The 26,794-nt window shown below is 46.7% G+C and overlaps 1 protein-coding gene across 4 annotated transcripts in view; it reads right to left on the bottom strand.

Annotated features, from left to right (window-relative positions):
* Positions 1-9,435: 9,435 nt before the first annotated feature.
* The window catches only part of B3GAT3 (beta-1,3-glucuronyltransferase 3), a 36,640-nt gene continuing 19,281 nt past the window's right edge, over positions 9,436-26,794 (bottom strand). For 3 of the 4 annotated variants that reach the window (XM_063918050.1, XM_063918049.1, XM_063918051.1), the window contains exons 3-7: positions 23,297-23,416; positions 23,072-23,195; positions 20,881-21,211; positions 16,035-16,325; positions 9,436-9,823 (exon numbers count right to left, since the gene is read on the bottom strand). In XM_063918050.1, the coding sequence (XP_063774120.1) occupies positions 9,725-9,823; positions 16,035-16,325; positions 20,881-21,211; positions 23,072-23,195; positions 23,297-23,378 (927 nt within the window). In that variant the 5' untranslated portion in view covers positions 23,379-23,416 and the 3' untranslated portion in view covers positions 9,436-9,724. The remainder of the gene's footprint in view (positions 9,824-16,034; positions 16,326-20,880; positions 21,212-23,071; positions 23,196-23,296; positions 23,417-26,794) is intronic. The other variant, XM_063918052.1, reaches the window with a different exon arrangement.

Genomic DNA, 26,794 nt, shown 5'->3' with positions numbered 1-26,794 from the left:
GCTTACTGTGTAAATTGTAACCATGTAACTATATATATATATATATATATATATATATATATATATATATACACATATACTGTACATTGTGATATATTGAATACATATCCTTTTAATAACAAATATATACATCGATGAGCTTTGGAACTCAGATAATGTGTGGGTGTATTGTTTTCTCTTATGGGATGCAGTGTTTTTGCGATGTATAGCGCGCATTCAAAGCACATGGTAATAAGATGCGCAGGCGTCCACAGTATATAACAGAGCTGGCATTTTAAATATTTGTTAGAAAGTAATTTGACTTTTACACCAGGTTCCTATGGACAATGCACTTAATTTAATTCGCCCCATGGACATACACATAGAAACATAGAATTTGACGGCAGATAAGAACCACTTGGCCCATCTAGTCTGCCCCTTTTTATCCTTTAGGTAATCTCAACCCTTTTTGAACCTTAATTCTTTGTAAGGATATTCATATGCCTATCCCAAACATGTTTAAATTGCTCTACAGTCTTAGCCTCTACCACCTCTGATGGGAGGCTATTCCACCTGTCCACTACCCTTTCTGTGAAATAAGTTTTCCTTAAATTTCCCCTGAACCTGCCTCCCTCCCTCCAGTTTCAGTGTATGTCCTCGAGTTCTAATACTCCTCTTCCTTTGAAGAATGTTTCCCTCCTGAACTTTGTTAAAACTAGTGATGAGCGGGTTCGGTTCCTCGGGATCCGAACCCCTCCCCCGAACTTCACCCATTTTACACGGTTCCGAGGCAGCCTCGGATCTTACCGCCTTGCTCGGTTAACCCGAGCGCGCCCGAACGTCATCATCCCGCTGTCGTATTCTCGCGAGATTCGTATTCTATACAAGGAGCCGCACGTCGCCGCCATTTTCACTCGTGCTTTGGAGATGATAGCGAGGGGACGTGGCTGCGTTCTCTCAGTTTCTGTGTTCAGTGCGCAGCAAATATCTGTGCTCAGTGTGCTGCAAATATCTGTGCTCAGTGTGCTTGCAAATATCTGTGCTCAGTGTACTGAAAATATCTACGTTCCCTGCCTGAAAAACGCTCCATATCTGTGCTGCATTGTAGTATATAGGAGGAGAGTGCAGAATTTTGCTGTGACCACCAGTGTGTGTATATATATATATATATATATATATATATATATATATACATATACATACACATACATACACACGTGTGTGTATATATATATATATATATATATATATATATATAGCAGTACGCTACAGTAGTCCACAGCTCTACCTCTGTGTCGTCAAGTATACTATGCATCCATACCTGTGCTGCATTTTAGTTGTGCGCAGTATATAGGAGGACAGTGCAGAATTTTGCTGACCACCTGTATATATATATATATATATATATATATATATATATATATATATATATATATATATATATATATATAGCAGTACGGTACAGTAGTCCATTGCTCTACCTCTGTGTCGTCAAGTATACTACAAAAGTTCAGTAAAATGACCCAAAAATCTAAATTAAAAGCGTCTGATGAGAAGCGTAAACTTGGCAATATGCCATTTACGACACGGAGTGGCAAGGAACGGCTGAGGCCCTGGCCTATGTTCATGGCTAGTGGTTCAGATTCACATGAGGACGGAAGCACTCATCCTCTCGCTAGAAAATAGGATTTTGGTACTTACAAGGTAAATCCTTTTCTTTGAATCCATAGGGGGCACTGGAGTTACTCTTGGGATATGGACGGCTTCCATAGGAACAAGGCACTTAATAGTTAAATTTAGAACTCTCCTCCCCTCCATATCCCAGAGTACCTCAGTGTTTTTTACTGAGGCGAACAGGAGCTATAGAGAGGTTGACAATGGAGAATTACATATAACATAACGGACAACAATAAAGTTGACACATAACGTGACTGACAACTAAACAGTTGGCACTATAACCGCTAGAACTTGAAACTTTGAACCAGTCGGTGAGAATGTGTTACCATAAGATCCTCTGAACTTACCACAAACCAGGTAAAACTGCTCTGGGTGGGCGTCCAGTGCCCCCTATGGATTCAAAGAAAAGGATTTACCTGGTAAGTACCAAAATCCTATTTTCTTTTTCATCCACTAGGGGTCACTGGAGTTACTCTTGGGACGTACCAAAGTTTCCCCCATGGGCGGGAGAGCTGTTTGGCACCTGTAACACTAGGCGGCCAAAGCTAGCTGCTGATGCCGCAAACGTATCAAACTTATAAAAGCGCACAAACGTGTGCACTGATGACCATGTAGCCGCCCGGCAAAGCTGCGTCGTAGAAGCCCCACGACCAGCTGCCCACGAAGTTCCCACAGAAAGTGTGGAATGAGCTGTTACTGATGTAGGCGGCTGTAACCTAGCATGAAGGTAAGCCTGACGAATGGTCAGTTTAATCCATCTGGATATAGTCTGCTTAGAAGTTGGCCAACCCATCTTGGCAGCATCATAGAGAAGAAACAACGTATCCGTCTTCCGAACTGTAGACGTTCGGGATACATAAATACGTAATGCGCGTACCACATCCATAAGGTTCCATAATTTCCTGTCAACACAGGAACTACTATTGGTTGATTGATGTGAAATGATGACACTACCTTTGGTAAGAAAGTGGAATTCGTCCGAAGTTCCGCTCTGTCATCATGAAACACCAAATACGGTGGCTTGCATGACAAGGCACCAAAATCTGAAACACGCCTTGCTGAAGCGAAGGCTAGTAGAAAAATTGTTTTCCAAGTGAGAAACTTAATATCCACTTGTTGTAAGGGTTCAAAATATGAAGACTGTAAGAAATCTAAAACCAGATTCAAGTCCCATGGCGCTGTAGGTGGAATGAATGGAGGCTGTACTCGGAGGACTCCTTGCAGAAAAGTGTGTACAGACGGCAATAGAGCCAATCGTCTTTGAAAGTAAATGGACAACGCAGATATCTGCACCTTTAGTGTAGATAAACGCAGTCCTCCATTTAACCCTGTCTGAAGAAATAACAAAAAACGGGATAACTTGAAAGATGAAGTCGGAAACTTCCGATCTTCACACCAAGCTATATAGACACGCTAAATTCTGTAATAATGAGCTGCCGTAACCGGCTTCCTAGCTCGTAACATGGTTGGTATCACCGATTCTGGAATACCCTCTCTTCTTAAGAGGGCGGTCTCAACAGCCACCCCGTCAAACGCAGCCGCGCTAAATCGGGGTAAAGGAACGGACCCTGTTGTAACAGGTCCGTACGTAGTGGGAGCGGCCAAGGATCGTCTGCGAGTAGCCCGCGGAGATCCGAGAACCAAGCTCTCCGAGGCCAATGAGGCGCCACTAGTATTACTGTGACGGACTCTCTTTTGATCCGTTTTAGCAACAGAGGGAGCAGCGGAAACAGATACACGAGGCTGTACGGCCACGCGATGGTGAGAGCATCCACTGCCACTGCCTTTGGATCTCGCGTTCTGGACACATACTGGGGCGTTTGGTGATTGTGGCGAGATGCCATCAGATCCACTTGAGGGTAACCCCACCTTTGGACCAACATGTGAAACACTTCTGGATTTAATGCCCATTCTCCTGGATGAAAATCCAGACGGCTGAGATAATCCGCCTCCCAGTTGTCCACTCCCGGAATGAACACTGCCGACAATATCACTTGGTGTCGCTCGGCCCAATTGAGAATTCGAGCTACTTCCCGCATTGCCATGCGGCTTCTCGTTCCTCCTTGTTTGTTGATGTATGCGACCGCCGTCGCATTGTCTGACTGCACCTGAACAGTCTGAGACCGAAGCATGTGCACTGCTTGTCGTAGCGCATTGTAAATTGCCTGGAGTTCCAGTACATTTATAGACAGCAATCTTTCGTGATCCGTCCAGAGACCCTGGAGCTGACAATTTTGAACTACAGCTCCCCAACCTCTGAGGCTCGCGTCCGTCGTTAGAATTATCCAATTCCAGGCGCCGAACCGTTTCCCTGCGGTTAGATTGTGTACTTTAAGCCACCAGAGTAGAGACACTCTGGCCCGTGGTGACAACCTCACCCTGTGGTGAATCTGCAGATGCGAGCCCGACCACTGTGCGAGCACATCCAGTTGAAAAGGACGTGAGTGAAATCTCCCGAACTGAAGTGCTTCGAAAGCCGCCACCATTGTGCCTAAGAGGCGAATGCACAAATGTACCGAGACTGTGCGTGGCCTGAGCACTAATTGTACCAGATGACGAATGACCTGCACTTTCTGTTCTGGTAGGTAAATTCTTTGATTTACCGTATCGAAAATCATACCTAGGAATTGAAGTCGTTGAGACGGAATCAGATGTGATTTCTTGAAGTTGACAATCCAACCGTGCTGAACCAGTACATTGTACGTTAGCAACGCATGTTGGAGGAGCATCTGGTGAGACGGAGCTTTGATGAGCAGATCGTCCAAGTACGGAACTATTATAACTCCCAGGGATCTGAGATGAGCTATCATCATAGACATCACCTTGGTGAATACCCGAGGCGCTGACGAGAGGCCAAACGGTAGAGCCTGAAACGGATAATGGTTTTGCCGTATTGCAAACCGTAAAAACCTCTGATGAGGTGGCCAAATCGGAATGTGTAAGTACGCATCCTTGAGATCCAGTGCAATCATGAATTCCTGTGGCTCTAAACCTGCAATTACTGACCGCAGAGATTCCATCTTGAATCTGTAGTAAGTGACATACCGATTGAGACCCTTTAAGTTCAATATTGGCCTGACCGAGCCATCTGGCTTTGGTACCACAAACAGACTGGAATAATAACCCTGACCTTGTTGGTGTACAGGGACCGGAATCAAAACTGCTGCATCCAGCAGAGACTGAATGGCAATTTGCAGAACCGCCCTCTTGTCGTCCGACAGAGGCAGTCCTGTCTTGAAAAACCGCAGTGGCGGAAGACATTCGAACTCTATTTTGTAACCTTTTAACACTAAATTGCGGATCCACCCATCTGTGGACGTCTGGAGCCACGCCAACTGGAACGTCTGAAGGCGTGCTCCCACAATTGGAGATCCGAGATGGGCTGGGAGCCCGTCATGCCACTGGCTTGTCAGTGACCTTAGCGTCCTGACGACTGGTGTTGGTTTGTTGGAAACCACGTCCACGGCCTCGTCTACCAGGCGTGGCTGTTCCTCTGCCACGCCCCCGAAAGGACTGAGGTCTAAAGGATTTGAAGGCCGGTCCAGAGTATCTCCGTCTAGGTACTGTTGGAGGCACTGGTAAGAAAACAGATTTTCCTCCCGTGGCCTCAGAAATCCATTTGTCCAATTCAGGACCAAACAACTTCTCGCCACCGTAAGGTAACGCCTCTATATCTTTTTTGACCTCCGCCTGCCAAGACCGCAGCCAGCGTGCTCGTCGTGCTGTAACTAGCGAGGATGAAAGGCGAGAAGTGAGCTGACAGACGTCAGTAGAAGCTGTACATAGATAATCAGCAGCTTCCCAGATTTGATCAGCGAGAAGTATAAGGTGATCGTCACGTAAGGCAGACTTGAGTTCTGTTATCCATACCATTAACGCCTTCGTTACCCAAATGCCAACCAACCCAGGTCTAAGCAACACTCCTGCTGCTGTATACATGGACTTTAGCATAGCTTCTATTTTACGGTCCGACGGGTCTTTAAGCGTAGTAGCAGTTGGTACTGGTATGGTTAATTTCTTTGTAAGTTTAGACACAGACGAATCCACCAATGGCTGATTCTCCCATGTAGCTATCACAGACTCTGGAAACGGGTAACTAGACTTAAATCTGTGAGGTATAGAAAACCGTTTATCCGGATTCTTTCGTGTTTCTAATAACTTCTTATTAAGAGATTCCGAAACAGGAAAACACATTGGAGTTCTCGGTCGTTTAGTAAGGACGACCTCATCATTTGTCAGCGGCTCCTCAGTTTCTGTAAACTTCAGAGAATGACGCACCGCTCTGATGAGATTATCAATGCCCGGGCTGTCAAAATCGTCACTATCTGACTGCTGGTCTACTTCGCCCTCCTCATAGTCATCTTGCGCAAAGAGGTCTGGCATAGAATCGTCAGAATTCAACATAGCAGAAACTGGTAAATCATAACACAAATGAAATTTATCCTTTCTCCCCAAAGTGGACTTGGACTTTTGGCAAGGCTGAGACCCCTCCGGTAGTTCTAGCGGTCTCACCCTAGACTCAGATCTTGCCGCTTCCCGCTCTTGTCGAGCGGCGACCAATTCTGATTGCAATCCAGCCATAACCTGTGTTAGCATAGCCCATGGAGGGTCAGTGGATGAAACCGGCTTTTTAACCGGAGCCGAACTTGTATTCGTAGCTGAATCCACAAAACATACTGTACATGTGGTAGATCCATCCGGTAACACATTCTTACAGACATGGCAGTGAAACTGCTTTTTTGTTTTTGCTGGTGCTTTACTCATTATGCAGACAGACAACACAAAATACAAAGACAGACAACTTGCACGACTCAGTAAAATTGTACTAAGGTGTCTATATATATATATATATATATATATATATATATATATATCTGGCCAAGTGCAGTGCACGCCAGTCTATATGAAATCTGATCCCAAATTCCCACTAACACCCCTGCGCCTTCTGTGGAGTAGAGATGTAGTACAGGAACGTCTGGAACCACAACAGTAAAAACAGCATGGTTAAAATGGCCCCCCCATGCTTACAGTATAAACAAAGTGCAGATTATAATTCCCAATCAGACATAATCAGTGCATTTCCTGTTAAAAAAAAGCTTATTAGCCTCTTTATCTAAAAACCCATGCAGCGTTCTGCTGCTGCTATGGGTACACTCTCACCTCCTAATGTGTGTGCTTCCCCCCCCCTCGTACTCCGTGTACTCTATTACACGGAGCCGGGGATTACCTGCGGGGAGCTGCTGGAGGGAGCCGGGGAGCGGTAGTGGGAGCCAGGGAGCGTGCTGCCTAGAGCCGTCGGCGGCTCAGCACAGTGAATGCGGCCGGCGCGGCTCTATGAGCGGGAGGCAGCACAGCGGTGATCAGGTAACGGCGGCGGGCCATCATGCGGCGGTGTCCTGGAAGCGGCGGAGTGCTCATCATTCAACACAGTGTCCCCACACCCCACACAGCGGGGCGGCAGCGTGAGCTGACCGCCCCGTCCCCCAACATACCTGGACGCTTGTAGCGAGGTCTGCGACGGGGCTTCTTCTGCAAGCTCCGTCCAGCTCCTCCTGCAGGTAGTCCTGCACGTGGCAGTGAGGGAGCTCTTTTTAGAGAGGCCCGACACGCCAGTAGCTGCTTGTAAGCAGCTTCCACTATCCCGGACCCACGCCTATTGGAAGGGGGGAAGGGATGTGGAAAATGTTCAAAATAAAAATAAAAATATTCAAAAGAAGTGTGGATAATCCACACAAGCCTTGTTGCTACAATGAGCACAGAAAAAACACTGAGGTACTCTGGGATATGGAGGGGAGGAGAGTTCTAAATTTAACTATTCAGTGCCTTGTTCCTATGGAAGCCGTCCATATCCCAAGAGTAACTCCAGTGACCCCTAGTGGATGAAAAAGAAAACTGCAGTGCCACTCCTAGATGGACCAGGTGTGTGTGTGTCGGCCACTTGGGTCGCTTAGCTTAGCCATCCAGCGACATCGGTGCAAATTTTAAGACTAAAAATAATATTGTGAGGTGTTCAGAATAGACTGGAAATTAGTGGAAATTATGGTTATTGAGGTTAATAATACTATGGGATCAAAATGACCCCCAAATTCTATGATTTAAGCGGTTTTTGAGGGTTTATTGTAAAAAAACACCTGAATCCAAAACACACCCGAATCCGACAAAAAAATTTCAGGGAGGTTTTGCCAAAACGCGTCCGAATCCAAAACACAGCCGCGGAACCGAATCCAAAACCCGAAAAATTTCCGGTGCACATCACTAGTTAAAACCCTTGGTATATTTGAAAGTTTCTATCATGTCCCCTCTTTCCCTTCTCTCCTCCAAACTATACATGTGAAGATCCATGCACCATTTTAGTTGCCCTTCTTTGTACACTCTCTAATGTATTTATATCCTTCTGGAGATATGGTCTCCAGAACTGGACACAGTATTCAAGATAAGGCCGTACCAATGACCTATATACAGTGGCATTATCACTTATTTTTTCCTGGTACGGATTCCTCTCCCTATGCAACCAAGCATCTGACTTGCCTTTCTCATTGCTTTGTTGCATTGCTTTCCTGCCTTCAAGTCACTTGAAATAGTGACTCCTAAATCCCTTTCCTCCTCAGTAGTTTCCATTATAGTACCCTTGATACTATATTTAGCCTTTGGGTTTTTGAGACCCAAGTGCATGATTTTGCATTTTTTAGCATTAAACTGTAGTTGCCACATTCTTGACCATTTCTCAAGCCTAGCTAGGTCATCAATCATTTGTTTTACCCCTCCTGGTGTGTCTACCCTGTTTCAAATCTTTGTATCATCTGCAAAAAGGCATACTTTCCCTTCAATACCATTTGCAATGTCACCAACAAAGATATTAAAGAGAACTGGTCCAAGTACAGATCCCTGGGGTACTCCACTGGTAACATTTACTTCCAAAGTTTGCACTCCATTTACTACAACTGCCTGACAGGCAGAGGCGATCGCATTTTCTGCGGCTCCCCTCAGAAAGTGCGGATGCATGCACAGTACGGGCACTGCACATGTGCCCACGGGCCGACCGCAAACATTCCGGTTGGATCCCGATTTGCGATCCAACCTGAATTAGGGCCTTGAATTAGTGGCAAATCGCAAGTCAATTCGATGCGCGGTCCCATGCTCATTGGATCAGAGCCTGTGGATCGCAGAGGCTGCACTATAGGTTTCTCAGAGGCAGCCTTGGCTGGGATCGCATACGATACATCGTATACAAAAGGACTGCATACGATGTATCGTATGCGATCCTGCTGCCCGGGAAGCTGCTGGGCAGTTCAAGGGCAATGTATGCGGCTTCTCCCTTTGGAGAAATCGCACTAGTGTATGGCCACCTTAAGGGCTTGTTAAGATACTATATTTGGATTCAAACCCCCGTTAAAGTGCATACACACTTGCCGAGAAAATGAGCGTCATCGCTCATTTTCACCCACCCCGAGCGAAGTCGCTCACTTTCTCGGCAAGTGTGTATGCCACCGCTGACCAGCGAGACACGGCCCTCGCTGTCGGCCGTGAAGGCAGCTCAATTTTGACTGCCGTCCAAGAGCTACATGTACGGCTAGGCCACTGCGTGACATCACTGAGCGATATGAATGTCTTTTTGCTCAGTGTGTATGCCCGGCTGCCGACCGCCCTGGCCAGGGAGGGGAAACACTAGGTGACGTCGCTCATAGAGCAAGTCACCTAGCGTGTACCCACGATGAGAGCATTCATTCCAAATCAGAACAAATATGTTTACAGCCCACAAATAAATAGAAATTGGTAATGTTAGTATTAGAATTTAATGTTTATTTTAAAAAATATATAATATAACATTGGAGAAAAACATGGATCATGGATCAACCAAAATACTCCATTAAAAAAAAAAAATCAAAAACAAAGAACTGGAAACACCATTGCTTTACAAACAATGCACTAAAGGAACATAAATACATTTACAGATCCTCCCGGACTGTTATACATATAACAGTCAAGAAGGGACATTCATCATACATTAAAGTCTGGCTCTGAAAGATGGGTCACTCGTATAAATGAAAGTGAAACATCTGTGATTGGATTACACCTGTATTTTAGGGTTTGACCCCCTTCCTTGTTTCTCCAGCAGATCTTCTTGCTTGAGTTTAGGTTTTTCGGTCCTTGTATGCCATACCCAGATCTGTGTAGGCAGAGAGTCAAGTCATATACATGATGAAAAGAAGATGAAAAACAGGGCAGACAGCCAGGTATATGACACATGCAAAACGCTCTGGGCTATCTACAAGTCCAAAACTACAGTGTGGCTACAATGATATACTCTATTAAAAGGGCCATCAATAGTAGGAAGAATAAAATTACCTAATTGAGAATATTTATAATAAAGAGTGATAATACTGCAGAAATGTTTCTTTTCTAAGGCTATAAAAAAAAGACACAAAGGAAATCAATAATAAATATATAAAACTTATAAAAATAAGATTTTACTTACCGATAAATCTATTTCTCATAGTCCGTAGTGGATGCTGGGACTCCGTAAGGACCATGGGGAATAGCGGCTCCGCAGGAGACAGGGCACAAGAATAAAAGCTTTAGGATCAGGTGGTGTGCACTGGCTCCTCCCCCTATGACCCTCCTCCAAGCCTCAGTTAGGATACTGTGCCCGGACGAGCGTACATAATAAGGAAGGATATTGAATCCCGGGTAAGACTCATACCAGCCACACCAATCACACCGTACAACTCGTGATCTGAACCCCGTTAACAGTATGATAACAACGAAGGAGCCTCTGAAAAGATGGCTCACAACAACAATAACCCGATTTTGTTAACAATAACTATGTACAAGTATTGCAGACAATCCGCACTTGGGATGGGCGCCCAGCATCCACTACGGACTATGAGAAATAGATTTATCGGTAAGTAAAATCTTATTTTCTCTGACGTCCTAGTGGATGCTGGGACTCCGTAAGGACCATGGGGATTATACCAAAGCTCCCAAACGGGCGGGAGAGTGCGGATGACTCTGCAGCACCGAATGAGAGAACTCCAGGTCCTCATCAGCCAGGGTATCAAATTTGTAGAATTTAGCAAACGTGTTTGCCCCTGACCAAGTAGCTGCTCGGCAAAGTTGTAAAGCCGAGACCCCTCGGGCAGCCGCCCAAGATGAGCCCACTTTCCTTGTGGAATGGGCTTTTACAGATTTAGGCTGTGGCAGGCCTGCCACAGAATGTGCAAGTTGAATTGTACTACAAATCCAACGAGCAATAGTCTGCTTAGAAGCAGGAGCACCCAGCTTGTTGGGTGCATACAGGATAAACAGCGAGTCAGACTTTCTGACTCCAGCCGTCCTGGAAACATATATTTTCAGGGCCCTGACAACGTCAAGTAACTTGGAGTCCTCCAAGTCCCTAGTAGCCGCAGGCACCACAATAGGTTGGTTCATGTGAAAAGCAGAAACCACCTTAGGGAGAAATTGAGGACGAGTCCTCAATTCTGCCCTGTCAGAATGAAAAATTAAGTAAGGGCTTTTATATGATAAAGCCGCCAATTCTGACACACGCCTGGCTGAAGCCAGGGCTAACAGCATCTCACCTTCCATGTGAGATATTTTAAGTCCACAGTGGTGAGTGGTTCAAACCAATGTGACTTAAGGAACCTCAAAACGACATTGAGATCCCAAGGTGCCACTGGAGGCACAAAAGGAGGTTGTATATGCAGTACCCCTTTTACAAATGTCTGAACTTCAGGTACTGAAGCCAGTTCTTTCTGGAAGAAAATCGACAGGGCCGAAATTTGAACCTTAATGGACCCTAATTTTAGGCCCATAGACAGTCCTGTTTGCAGGAAATGGAGGAAACGACCCAGTTGAAATTCCTCTGTAGGGGCCTTCTTGGCCTCACACCACGCAACATATTTTCGCCAAATGCGGTGATAATGTTTTGCGGTTACATCCTTCCTGGCTTTGACCAGGGTAGGGATGACTTCATCTGGAATGCCTTTTTCCTTCAGGATCCGGCGTTCAACCGCCATGCCGTCAAACGCAGCCGCGGTAAGTCTTGGAACAGACAAGGCCCCTGCTGGAGCAGGTCCTTTCTTAGAGGTAGAGGCCACGGGTCTTCCGTGAGCATCTCCTGAAGTTCCGGGTACCAAGTCCTTCTTGGCCAATCCGGAACCACGAGTATCGTTCTTACTCCTCCCCTTCGTATGATTCTCAGTACTTTTGGTATGAGAGGCAGAGGAGGGAACACATACACTGACTGGTACACCCACGGTATCACCAGAGCGTCCACCGCTATTGCCTGAGGGTCCCTTGACCTGGCGCAATATCGGTCTAATTTTTTGTTTAGACGTGACGCCATCATGTCCACCTTTGGTTTTTCCCAACGGTTTACAATCAGGTGGAAGACTTCTGGGTGAAGTCCCCACTCTCCCGGGTGAAGGTCGTGTCTGCTGAGGAAGTCTGCTTCCCAGTTGTCCACTCCCGGAATGAACACTGCTGACAGAGCTATCACATGATTTTCCGCCCAGCGAAGAATCCTTGCAGCCTCTGGTTTCCATGCTTGACCACAAGCCCTGGAAGTTTTTTCCCTGTGTGACTGCTCCCCAGCCTCTCAGGCTTGCATCCGTGGTCACCAGGATCCAATCCTGAATGCCGAATCTGCGGCCCTCTAGAAGATGAGCACTCTGCAACCACCACAGGAGAGACACCCTTGTCTTTGGTGACAGGGTTATCCGCTGCTGCATCTGAAGATGCGAACCGGACCATTTGTCCAGTAGATCCCACTGAAACGTTCTTGCATGGAATCTTCCGAATGGAATTGCTTCGTAAGAAGCCACCATTTTTCCCAGGACCCTCGTGCACTGATGCACAGACACCTGGGCTGGTTTTAGGAGGATCCTGACTAGCTCGGATAACTCCTTGGCCTTCTCCTCCGGGAGAAAAACCTTCTTCTGGACTGTGTCCAGAATCATTCCTAGGAACAGAAGACGTGTCGTTGGAATCAGCTGCGATTTTGGAATATTTAGGATCCACCCGTGCTGACGTAACACTATCTGAGATAGTGCTACTCCGACTTCTAACTGTTCCCTGGACCTTGCCCTTATCAGGAGATCGTCCAAGTAAGGGATAATTAATACGCCTTTTCTTCGAAGAAGAATCATCATTTCGGCCATTACCTTGGTAAAGACCAGAGGTGCTGTGGACAACCCAAACGGCAGCGTCTGAAACTGATAATGACAGTCTTGTACTACAAACCTGAGATACCCTTGGTGAGAAGGGTAGATTGGGACGTGGAGATAAGCATCTTTGATGTCCAGAGACACCATATAGTCCCCTTCTTCCAGGTTCGCTATCACCGCTCTGAGTGATTCCATCTTGAATTTGAACCTTTTTATGTAAGTGTTCAAGGATTTCAGATTTAAAATTGGTCTCACCGAGCCGTCCGGCTTCGGTACCACAAACAGCGTGGAATAATACCCCTTTCCTTGTTGTAGGAGGGGTACCTTGATTATCACCTGCTGGGAATACAGCTTGTGAATGGCTTCCAGAACTGCCTCCCTGTCGGAGGGAGACTTTGGCAGAGCAGACTTCAGGAACCGGCGAGGGGGAAACGCCTCGAATTCCAGTTTGTACCCCTGCGATACTACCTGTAGAATCCAGGGATCCACTTGCGAGTGAGCCCACTGCGCGTTGAAATTCTTGAGACGGGCCCCCACCAAGCCTGAGTCTGCTTGTAAAGCCCCAGCGTCATGCTGAAGACTTGGCAGAAGCAGGGGAAGGCTTCTGATCCTGGGAAGCGGCTGCATGGTGCAGTCTTTTTCCCTTTCCTCTGCCCCGGGGCAGAAAGGAATGGCCTTTTGCTCGCTTGTATTTATGGGAACGAAAGGACTGAGTTTGAAAAGACGGTGTCTTTTTCTGTTGATGTGAAGTGACCTGGGGTAAGAAGGTGGACTTTCCAGCCGTTGCCGTGGCCACCAGGTCCGAAAGACCAGCCCCAAATAACTCCTCCCCTTTATACGGCAATACTTCCATATGTCGTTTGGAATCCGCATCCCCTGACCACTGACGCGTCCATAACGTTCTTCTGGCAGAGATGGACATAGCACTTACTCTTGATGCCAGGGTGCAAATATCCCTCTGTGCATCACGCATATATAGTAATGCATCCTTCAAATGCTCTATAGTTAACAATATATTGTCCCTATCCAGGGTATCAATATTTTCAGTCAGGGAATCCGACCACGCGACTCCAGCACTGCACATCCAGGCTGAAGCGATTGCTGGTCGCAGTATAACACCAGTATGTGTGTATATACTTTTTAGGATATTTTTCAGCCTCCTATCAGCTGGTTCTTTGAGGGTGGCCGTATCAGGAGACGGTAACGCTACTTGTTTAGATAAACGTGTGAGCGCCTTATCTACCTTAGGGGGTGTTTCCCAACGTGTCCTAACCTCTGATGGGAAAGGATATAGTGCCAATAATTTATTAGAAATTAGCAGTTTTTTGTCGGGAGAAACCCACGCTTTATCACATACCTCATTCAATTCATCTGACTCAGGAAAAACTATTGGTAGTTTTTTCACCCCCCACATAATACCCTTCTTAGTGGTATTTGTAGTGTCAGAAATGTGCAATGCTTCCTTCATTGCCGTGATCATGTAACGTGTGGCCCTACTGGACATTACGTTCGACTCATCACCGTCGACACTAGACTCCGTATCTGTGTCTGGGTCTGTGTCGACCCACTGAGGTAACGGGCGTTTTAGGGCCCCTGACGGTGTCTGAGACGCCTGGACAGGCACTAATTGATTTGCCGGCTGTCTCATGTCGTCAACAGTTTTTTGCAAAGTGTTGACATTATCACTTAATTGTTTGAACACGATCATCCAGTCAGGTGTCGACTCCCTAGGGGGTGACATCACTAACGCAGGCAATTGCTCCGCCTCCACATCATTTTCCTCCTCATACATGTCGACACACACGTACCGACACACAGCACACACACCGGGAATGCTCTGATAGAGGACAGGACCCCACGAGCCCTTTGGAGAGACAGAGGGAGAGTCTGCCAGCACACACCCAGCGCTATATATATATATACAGGGATAACCTTATATAAGTGTTATTCCCTTATAGCTGCTGTTTATATTGTCATTTGCTGCCAATAGTGCCCCCCCTTCTCTTTTTTACCCTGATTCTGAAGCAAGACTGCAGGGGAGAGTCAGGGAGCCGTCCTTCCAGCGGAACTGTGAGGGAAAATGGCGCTTGTGTGCTGAGGAGATAGGCTCCGCCCCTTCACGACATCCTTATCTCCCGCTTTTTTGTGTAAAAATGGCAGGGGTTAAAATACATCCATATAACCCAGGAGCTATATGTGATGTATTCTTTTGCCACCTAAGGTATATATCATTTATATTGCGTCTCAGGGCGCTCCCCCCCAAGCGCCCTGCACCCTCAGTGACCGGAGTGTGAAGTGTGCTGAGAGCAATGGCGCACAGCTGCGGTGCTGTGCGCTACCTTAGTCTGAAGACAGGATTGTCTTCTGCCGCCGATTTCACCGGACCTCTTCGTCTCTTCTGGCTCTGTAAGGGGGACAGCGGCGCGGCTCCGGTGACCCATCCAGGCTGTACCTGTGATCGTCCCTCTGGAGCTAATGTCCAGTAGCCTAAGAAGCCCAATCCACTCTGCACGCAGGTGAGTTCGCTTCTTCTCCACTTAGTCCCACGATGCAGTGAGCCTGTTGCCAGCAGGACTCACTGAAAATAAAAAAACCTAAATTAAACTTTTATTCTAAGCAGCTCAGGAGAGCCACCTAGCCTGCACCCTTCTCGTTCGGGCACAAAAATCTAACTGAGGCTTGGAGGAGGGTCATAGGGGGAGGAGCCAGTGCACACCACCTGATCCTAAAGCTTTTATTCTTGTGCCCTGTCTCCTGCGGAGCCGCTATTCCCCATGGTCCTTACGGAGTCCCAGCATCCACTAGGACGTCAGAGAAAAGACAATAATAAAACTGTGCTGTGAAATATTAAACGTACAGTAAATTAATATTTTGGAAAACGAAAAGGTTCCCATTGATTTGAGTTGCATTCCACCTCTGCTTAAAAGTTATTTCTCCAATAAACTTTCCACCTCATAAGTCTTTATCCTGTTATCACTATGGCATCACTGCATTCAGCCACTTAGCACTCCCAATGGGCGGCAATCAACCACACACACACACACACACACACACACACACACACATATATCTCTCAACAGTTTCTTATATAGTGCAGCATATTCCGTTGCACTTTACAATTAGAACAGTAATAGAACAAACTGGGCAAAAACAGACAGACAGAGGTAGGAAGGCCCTGCTCGCAAGCTTACAATCTATAGCAAACATACCCACCTTAGTGCAGTTATCCGCTCGTGGCTCTAGTTCACTCACGGTCACCAGCTGTCCCAGTAAGCTGCTCTCCAGGAACCCCCTCTCAGCATCTGGGTCAAAGCATGCCTTGGGATGAGTCAGAAGTAAGGACAGAGACACCGCAAATCCAGCCATGTCTATGGGGAATGGTCTGTGCGTCTTCCAGGCTGTGTGAAAGCCGACTACTCTGCCTCCATCCACTAGTGGCCCCTCATACCTCAATCCTCCTACCAATCCAACTGGCCAGATGGACACTTTTAGTGTGTGGCGCATCTATAAATAAAAAAACCCACATTATAGCACAGCTCTAAAAATACAGAACTACATGATGGCTTAGACACTATATATGTACAATACAAATAATATGTTCTACAATATGTAGACAAAGGTGATTGGGACAGAGTGAAATACAGCACACATACTGTATATGTACACAATCAGCAGTAGGGAGAGCGAGATGCAGCACACATACTGTACATGTACACAATCATCAGTAGGGAGAGCGAGATGCAGCACACATACTGTATATGTACACAATCAGCAGTAGGGAGAGCGAGATGCAGCACACATACTGTATATGTACACAATCATCAGTAGGGAGAGCGAGATGCAGCACACATACTGTACATGTACACAATCAGCAGTAGGGAGAACGAGATGCAGCACACATACTGTACATGTAAACAATCAGCAGTAGGGAGAGCGAGATGCAGCACATACTGTATATGTACACAATCAGCAGTAGGGAGAGCGAGATGCAGCACACATACTGTATATGTACACAATCATCAGTAGGGAGAGCGAGATGCAGCACACATACTGTATATGTACACAATCAGCAGTAGGGAGAACGAGATGCAGCACACATACTGTATATGTACACAATCAGCAGTAGGGAGAACGAGGTGCAGCACATACTGTATATGTACACAATCAGCAGTAGGGAGAACGAGGTGCAGCACATACTGTATATGTACACAATCAGCAGTAGGGAGAGCGAGATGCAGCACACATACTGTATATGTACACAATCAGCAGTAGGGAGAGCGAGATGCAGCACACATACTGTATATGTGAATCAGCAGTAGGGAGAGCGAGATGCAGCACACATACTGTATATGTGAATCAGCAGTAGGGAGAGCGAGATGCAGCACATACTGTATATGTACACAATCAGCAGTAGGGAGAGCGAGATGCAGCACACATACTGTATATGTACACAATCAGCAGTAGGGAGAGCGAGATGCAGCACACATACTGTATATGTACACAATCATCAGTAGGGAGAACGAGATGCAGCACACATACTGTATATGTACACAATCAGCAGTAGGGAGAACGAGGTGCAGCACATACTGTATATGTACACAATCAGCAGTAGGGAGAGCGAGATGCAGCACACATACTGTATATGTACACAATCAGCAGTAGGGAGAGCGAGATGCAGCACACATACTGTATATGTGAATCAGCAGTAGGGAGAGCGAGATGCAGCACACATACTGTATATGTACACAATCATCAGTAGGGAGAGCGAGATGCAGCACACATACTGTATATGTACACAATCAGCAGTAGGGAGAGCGAGATGCAGCACACATACTGTACATGTACACAATCATCAGTAGGGAGAGCGAGATGCAGCACATACTGTATATGTACACAATCAGCAGTAGGGAGAGCGAGATGCAGCACACATACTGTATATGTACACAATCAGCAGTAGGGAGAGCGAGATGCAGCACACATACTGTATATGTACACAATCATCAGTAGGGAGAGCGAGATGCAGCACACATACTGTATATGTACACAATCAGCAGTAGGGAGAACGAGATGCAGCACATACTGTATATGTACACAATCAGCAGTAGGGAGAGCGAGATGCAGCACACATACTGTATATGTACACAATCAGCAGTAGGGAGAGCGAGATGCAGCACACATACTGTACATGTACACAATCAGAAGTAGGGAGAGCGAGGTGCAGCACACATACTGTACATGTACACAATCAGCAGTAGGGAGAGCGAGATGCAGCACACATACTGTACATGTACACAATCAGAAGTAGGGAGAGCGAGGTGCAGCACACATACTGTATATGTACACAATCATCAGTAGGGAGAGCGAGATGCAGCACACATACTGTACATGTACACAATCATCAGTAGGGAGAGCGAGATGCAGCACATACTGTACATGTACACAATCATCAGTAGGGAGAGCGAGATGCAGCACACATACTGTATATGTACACAATCAGCAGTAGGGAGAGCGAGATGCAGCACACATACTGTATATGTACACAATCAGCAGTAGGGAGAGCGAGATGCAGCACACATACTGTATATGTACACAATCAGCAGTAGGGAGAACGAGATGCAGCACACATACTGTACATGTACACAATCATCAGTAGGGAGAGCGAGATGCAGCACACATACTGTATATGTACACAATCAGCAGTAGGGAGAGCGAGATGCAGCACACATACTGTACATGTACACAATCATCAGTAGGGAGAGCGAGATGCAGCACACATACTGTATATGTACACAATCAGCAGTAGGGAGAGCGAGATGCAGCACACATACTGTATATGTACACAATCAGCAGTAGGGAGAACGAGATGCAGCACATACTGTATATGTACACAATCAGCAGTAGGGAGAGCGAGATGCAGCACACATACTGTATATGTACACAATCAGCAGTAGGGAGAGCGAGGTGCAGCACACATACTGTACATGTACACAATCAGCAGTAGGGAGAACGAGATGCAGCACACATACTGTATATGTACACAATCAGCAGTAGGGAGAGCGAGGTGCAGCACACATACTGTATATGTACACAATCAGCAGTAGGGAGAGCGAGATGCAGCACACATACTGTATATGTACACAATCAGCAGTAGGGAGAACGAGATGCAGCACATACTGTATATGTACACAATCAGCAGTAGGGAGAGCGAGATGCAGCACACATACTGTATATGTACACAATCAGCAGTAGGGAGAGCGAGATGCAGCACACATACTGTACATGTACACAATCATCAGTAGGGAGAGCGAGATGCAGCACACATACTGTACATGTACACAATCAGCAGTAGGGAGAGCGAGGTGCAGCACACATACTGTATATGTACACAATCAGCAGTAGGGAGAGCGAGATGCAGCACACATACTGTACATGTACACAATCAGCAGTAGGGAGAGCGAGATGCAGCACACATACTGTACATGTACACAATCATCAGTAGGGAGAGCGAGATGCAGCACACATACTGTACATGTACACAATCAGCAGTAGGGAGAGCGAGATGCAGCACACATACTGTACATGTACACAATCAGAAGTAGGGAGAGCGAGGTGCAGCACACAATCAGCAGGCAGAGCGAGATGCAGCACAACCATCAGTAGGGAGAGCGAGATGCAGCACACACACTACTTGCAGAGGGGGTTAGGTTGCAGGGTAGGGCTAAGCTCAGGCTATGGTTAGGGGTTAATGTTACTCACCAGCATAACTGCTGATGAGAGAAGGTAAGTCACCACTGGACCACCATGAACATTTTAATGACATTCTAACCAAGCTGACATTTTCATCAGTGTTGACATGATGGACATCAACGTAGTCACAGATGTGTCACAGATGTATCAGCCACCTGTAAGGATCTGTCCCATAGGTCAAGAATCAAAGAACTGCACAGGTAAGAGTGTTTTGAATGAAGCCTGATAGATATAAAACAAAGCCCTGCCCTTGCCTTAAGGACAAGTATAAACAGATTCAGCATGAAAATCCGGCGGTTAGCAACCTGACGCTAGCATCCCGATCGCAGCAATACTAACAGGGATGCATTAGGTACATTACCGTATCTCCCCTCCCCAACCCCCCTAACTCTCCTTGTCCGCAGCCTAACCCTAAACCCCCGCCCTGATTGTGCCTAAACCTAACCTCCCCTACCCCACAGCCTAACCCTAAATCTCCCCTGCTGCACTTTCCCGCAGCCTAAAACTAAATCTCCCCTGCTGCACTTTCCCACAGCCTAACCCTAAATCTCCCCTGCTGCAGGCTAAACCCAAGACGGTCGTTAATAGTTAGCTTCGGGATTCTGACTGATCCTTTCGGGATTCCGTTGTCGGTGTTCTTACGGCTTTCGGGATTCCGGTGTCTGTATTATGGCTGCTGGGATCCCGACTGCCAGGATCCTAAACGTATACCGTATAAACAGGGCTTAGGGCCCAAAAAGCAGGCGCGTCGGTTGTCGGCGACGGAACTAACAAAGAAAGCGTTCGCAGCGGCTAACGCAAGAAGATTGACAGGAAGAGGCCGGGGGTGTCAACTTACCGTTTTCAGGGAGTGTCCAGGAAAACGCAGGCGTGCCCGGCTGTTTCCAGGGAGGGCTCCTGACGTCAGCTTCTTCCAGGATCATCGCAGCGGCTGAGTACGCCCTGGGCTGTGCAGAAACTGCACAAACTTTTGTTGGTGCAGCTGACTGCACTGCCGATCGCACCCCTGCACAGCGATTACCCCCTCCCCTGTAGGCAGCGATTACCTGGTCGCAGCAGTGCAAAAAAATAGCCCGTGTACGATCAGGTCTGAATTAGGCCCATAGTTCTGGCTCTTTTTTTTTACACTTTTTTATGGTCTACAAATTGGATAATTGCCTTTGAGAGTATGCATAATATTAAAGGTAATTTTGCCCTGTACATACATGTATTATGAGATAACTACTATTAACAGCCATCACATAAAAACAAGTGCTAAATACATTTTGCTAATAAATAAAAAAAAACTCCTCCTAAGAGGGACATTGCTTACCTCCTGAAAGATTTTAACACTGTATGTATTGTCATCATCCGCAAAATACACAACTCCGCGGTCCCTGGGTGATCGGTTCTCGCGCAGCCAGTGTAAGGCCTCGTTTCGTTGCTCTACACCACGTGGCTTCAACCAGTTTGGATCGGATTCTTTAAGCTTCATTGCCGATGGGGTCTGTACGTGCAGGTGGGTGTACTGCAGATCACTCTGTGCTAGTAGATCGGCAACGGCAGCAGTGCGTTCTGCAGAATCTTCTACCAGAATCCAGTGCAGAGCAGGGATGAGACGCAATGTCTGGGACAGCCGGGTAAGCTCAGCTCGCTGATGGGGTCTGACCACAAGAAACAGCAAGTGGAGTATATTAAAAACTGGACTATTTCAATCATTTGTGTAAAGAATTTAATTAAGTCAAAAACTAAGAGACATAAGTAAAAAATAAACAAGGTGGATAAGTGAACTGTTTTACATAGAGCTGGATCAGAGTCTACACTTTCCCTGCATCAACTTGACATGAGCCTCCCAACATTACTATACTGCTAAAGAACCCAGCGACAGGGGTCGCCGGGTTACGTTGCGTCCTACGAAGAAAGCGGTCGCAGAGCCGACCTCAAGAAGATTGTCAGAAAGAAGGCGTTCCTGGGCGGATCCGGACTGTTGGCTGCAGCTTTCGGGGAGTGGTAAGGAAAACGCAGGCGTGTCCAGGAGAACAGAGGGCGGACGTCTGACGTCAAAGGTGGCTCCAGCATCGCAGAGATCGTCGCACAGGGTAAGCATGTCCAGGGCTAGTCATGTTCTGCTTGAGAAATTTTTAGCTTAGCAGGGCTGCACAAGCAATCGCAGCCCTGTAAAGCTAAAATACACTACCCCATAGGCGTGGGCTAGTTGATCGCAGCAGCAGCAAAAAGTTGCTGGCTGCGATTAACTCGGAATGACCACCAGTATTCCCAGCATACGTCTGACCTGCTGCCTCCTACAGGATCAGCACATCTGTAAGAAAACATGTGCTGCTGTCGGCTTTCTAATGATCTGACTGTCTGAAGGTTGCACGGTCCCCTTCTCATTTTAAAACTGGGAACAAATGAATGAGCAGAACACCAGTGAGGGTGACAAAAAGGTACTGTGGCCTTAACCAAAGTCAATTTAAAAAAGGATAAATTTAATGTTAAATGAAAAATTTAGTTTAAAACAAATTTTATTAATATGCATACCGTGAATATGTACGTTTCCATTCTGCACGTAGTCATAACAAGTTGAATTTTGTATTGGATAATCCTGTTTCTCAGGACCACTAACGCTTCACATTTTCCAGCAGTGCTCACACTAGACTGTTTCAGCATGGAGACAGATTTTAAAATGACAAAATATGTCCTGCCCTTATGTTGGCACCCTGCTGAAACAGCCTGCCCTCTGCTGTCCCCACCCGTGGATCACAGTGTCCTGTGGGTGGGAAATGTTGCAGTTTACCAATCAAAACCAGTGAATAAATACTGTGCGCATGCGCGCAGCATCTATTCACAGTGAGAGGAGAGCTTGGAGGCAGACCAGCATCTCCACAAGGGCTGGCATTGCCCCCTAGAGTGTGACACGAGTATACGCCCCCTTCCCTAAGTGGTCACACACCCTCTCCTGGACAGCACCCTGCCCGCAGTTCACACTACAGTGAACCCTATTCCAGGTCACCAAGCAGGTGCACAGGTGTACCACCAACGGTCACATTTTAAAGAGCCACCGGTGACATGGCTGTTTGGGGTCCTGAGGACAAGTTTAAGAACCAGCGCTCAAATACAAATAGGACACGACTATTACTTATCCAGACTCTATGAGCTGGATTAAAATGTAAATGCCAATGGGCGCGATAAGTTCATTGCAGCTCGCTACCCCCGGGTGTAGCAAGCTGAAATGTACGTAAAGAGACCCGTTTGGGCGCTATAACGGGGGTCATTTGAATATCGCCCCTCTATCTCCCGTCACTTTAGACGGGAGATAGGGGGTGCAATAAGATTTGAATCCCCCCCTATATGTTTGACATCTTTTTGGGGAGCAGTGACCACCAGTTTGCACAGACTTTCATTTGCTTGAAATCCCCAGACTGTAGTTGCTATAAAACTTCATTCTATTAAACTTATGGCAAATATAGCATGTCAGGATACTGGGAACAGGCTGTGTTAGATTACTGGAGATTCATGCTCACCTTGTGTGTGTTGGGGTTATTACATATATAACTGGCAAGTTCTCCACATTTCGGTGGTGCGGATATTCCCATCTGCGAACATCATTTGCAGCGTTCATGTGACGCGTGCAGTCACATTGCTGACCTGGAAACAATCACAGAACAGATAACCTCATGGGAAGACTATGGCAATGTGATTAGAAAAATAATTGTATGCACAAATTGTAAGCTCAATTTGGGACGCACCCAGTTGTAGCAAAGCATATAAGAGACCAGCAGTGGACACCACAAAATACACTAGGAAGATATTCCTGAGTTTCAGCCTCATGTTATAGAGGGATCGGGGATGCACTCACACATGAACACCTGGTAATAAGGAAACAGATTATTTAGAAGTAGGAATCAGCAATTATATATTATTTAAACACATGCAAACCTCACCCAGTTTCTGCCACCCAGCCCAAATGCTTTAGACTACTAAAATCTACTATTGCAATTCCCTGATGGGTACTGGTAACATGAATGCCCTACTTCTTTCTCAAGGGGGAACAAATTGCACAGACCAGCTCCTCTATGGGTTCTGAGGCTCTATAGCGGGATTAGCAGCATGTGCTGCAGTCTGGCAAGTAACTGCAGCTCCAAAGAAAAACTTACTGTACAAATCCACCATAACAGACAAACACTGCCTAACGAGACAACATTACTGTTAATGAGATTTGTCAGGACTTAAAAAAAAAAAAAAAGGAGAGGTGCCAGTACAATTGGAACATATATGCTGTTCAGGGGTCACCCTTCAATGTCACTCATACTAGCAGCAGGTGAATAGGTTTTTGTAGGGAAGAGGAAAGGGGATGGGGGCAGCCAATGGCTTCTACGGTACTGGGCAAGCCACATTCCATGCAGTGCGGTCATGTGATGTGTCCTGATAAGGGGAAACCAAAAAAATTGAGTAGTACGCTTTTCACATGAAAGTGCTGCTAGCATAACTAATAATTACCAATTGATGCTAAATAACACCTTTATGAGGAATTTATTAATTTAAGCCACTTATATGCAAGAGTGAATTAAGGGGAAAGAGAGAATATGAAGCACAGCATTAGCCAACATGTACAAATGGTTCATTTAGAGGGTCTGAATATCTAAACTAACCAAAACTGTACAACTAAAGCTTGTACTATATAAAAGGGATGTGGTCAGGATGCCGGCAGTCCTGATGGCGGTGCTCGAAATCCTGGCATTGTAATCCCGACAAACAACCAAAGTGCTGGCAGAACTCGGACATCACTTGGAATGCCGACCAACTGGGGGTGGGGAGAGGGGGTTAAGCTCAGGCAGTGGGAAAAGGAGGGTTATAGTTAGGCACCCCCGGGAAGGGTTAGGCACCACAGGGGCAGGTTAGGATGTTACTGTAAGACTGCAGAAAGGAAAGGTTAGGGGTGGTGCGGGGTAAAAATACTTAACCGACCCCTGTCAGGATAATGAGCTTCGGGATGCCGGCATTCCAAATGCCGGTATACAGTATCATACCCATTTTAAAAAAGCGAGAGAAAATAAGATTTTACTCACCGGTAAATCTATTTCTCGTAGTCCGTAGTGGATGCTGGGGACTCCGTAAGGACCATGGGGAATAGACGGGCTCCGCAGGAGACTGGGCACTCTAAGAAAGATTTAGTACTACTGGTGTGCACTGGCTCCTCCCTCTATGCCCCTCCTCCAGACCTCAGTTAAGGAAACTGTGCCCGGAAGAGCTGACATTACAAGGAAAGGATTTTGGAACCCAGGGTAAGACTCATACCAGCCACACCAATCACACGTATAACTTGTGATAAACTTACCCAGTTAACAGTATGAACAAACAACAGAGCATCAACCAATGGATGCCAACATAACATAACCCTTTATTAAGCAATAACTATATACACTTATTGCAGAAAGTCCGCACTTGGGACGGGCGCCCAGCATCCACTACGGACTACGAGAAATAGATTTACCGGTGAGTAAAATCTTATTTTCTCTAACGTCCTAGTGGATGCTGGGGACTCCGTAAGGACCATGGGGATTATACCAAAGCTCCCAAACGGGCGGGAGAGTGCGGATGACTCTGCAGCACCGAATGGGCAAACACAAGGTCTTCCTCAGCCAGGGTATCAAACTTGTAGAATTTTGCAAAGGTGTTTGAACCCGGCCAAGTAGCAGCTCGGCAAAGCTGTAATGCCGAGACCCCTGGGGCAGCCGCCCAAGAAGAGCCCACCTTCCTTGTGGAATGGGCTTTCACTGATTTTGGATGCGGCAATCCAGCCGCAGAATGAGCCTGCTGAATCGTGTTACAGATCCAGCAAGCAATAGTTTGCTTTGAAGCAGGAGCACCCAGCTTGTTGGATGCATACAGGATAAACAGCGAGTCAGTCTTCCTGACTCCAGCCGTTCTGGTTACCTAAATCTTCAAAGCCCGGACTACGTCAAACAGCTTGGAATCCTCCAAGTCACATGTAGCCGCAGGCACCACAATAGGTTGGTTCAAATGAAAAGATGACACCACCTTTGGCAGAAATTGCGGACGAGTCCGCAATTCTGCCCTGTCCATATGGAAAACCAGATAGGGGCTTTTACATGACAAAGCCGCCAATTCTGACACACGCCTAGCCGAAGCCAAGGCCAACAGCATGACCACTTTCCACGTGAGATACTTTAGCTCCACAGTCTTAAGTGGCTCAAACCAGTGGAATTTCAGGAAACCCAACACCACGTTAAGATCCCAAGGTGCCACCGGTGGCACAAAAGGGGGCTGAATATGCAGCACTCCCTTAACAAACGTCTGAACCTCAGGCAGTGAAGCCAGTTCTTTTTGAAAGAAAATGAATAGGGCCGAAATCTGGACCTTTATGGACCCTAATTTTAGGCCCATAGTCACACCTGACTGTAGGAAGTGCAGGAATCAACCCAGCTGGAATTCCTCTGTAGGGGCCTTCCTGGCCTCACACCAAGCAACATATTTTCGCCATATATGGTGATAATGCTTTGCTGTCACGTCCTTCCTAGCCTTTATCAGCGTAGGAATAACTTCATCCGGAATGCCTTTTTCCGCTAGGACCTGGCGTTCAACCGTCATGCCGTCAAACGCAGCCGCGGTAAGTCTTGAAACAGACAGGGCCCTTGTTGCAACAGGTCCTGTCTGAGAGGCAGAGGCCATGGGTCCTCTGTGAGCATTTCTTGCAGTTCCGGGTACCAAGTCCTTCTTGGCCAATCCGGAACAATGAGTATTGTTCTCACTCCTCTTTTTCTTACAATTCTCAGCACCTTTGGTATGAGAGGAAGAGGAGGAAACACATAGACCGACTGGAACACCCACGGTGTTACTAGTGCGTCCACAGCTATCGCCTGAGGGTCCCTTGACCTGGCGCAATACCTTTTTACCTTTTTGTTTAGGCGGGACGCCATCATGTCCACCTGTAGCAGTTCCCATCGATTTGCAATCTGCGTGAAGACTTCCTGATGAATTCCCCACTCTCCCGGGTGGAGGTCGTGCCTGCTGAGGAAGTCTGCTTCCCAGTTGTCCACTCCCGGAATGAACACTGCTGTCAGTGCGCTTACGTGACCCTGCTCCTTGACTTAGGGCGTTGTATATGGCCCTTAGTTCCAGGATATTGATGTGAAGGCAAGTCTCCTGCCTTGACCACAGCCCTTGGAAATTTCTTCCCTGTGTGACTGCCCCCCCACCTCGGAGGCTTGCATCCGTGGTCACCA

This window comes from Pseudophryne corroboree, chromosome 4, assembly GCF_028390025.1.
Source record: "Pseudophryne corroboree isolate aPseCor3 chromosome 4, aPseCor3.hap2, whole genome shotgun sequence".
NCBI classification, from domain to species: domain Eukaryota; kingdom Metazoa; phylum Chordata; class Amphibia; order Anura; family Myobatrachidae; genus Pseudophryne; species Pseudophryne corroboree.
This window is presented reverse-complemented; position numbering and strand designations above follow the sequence as displayed.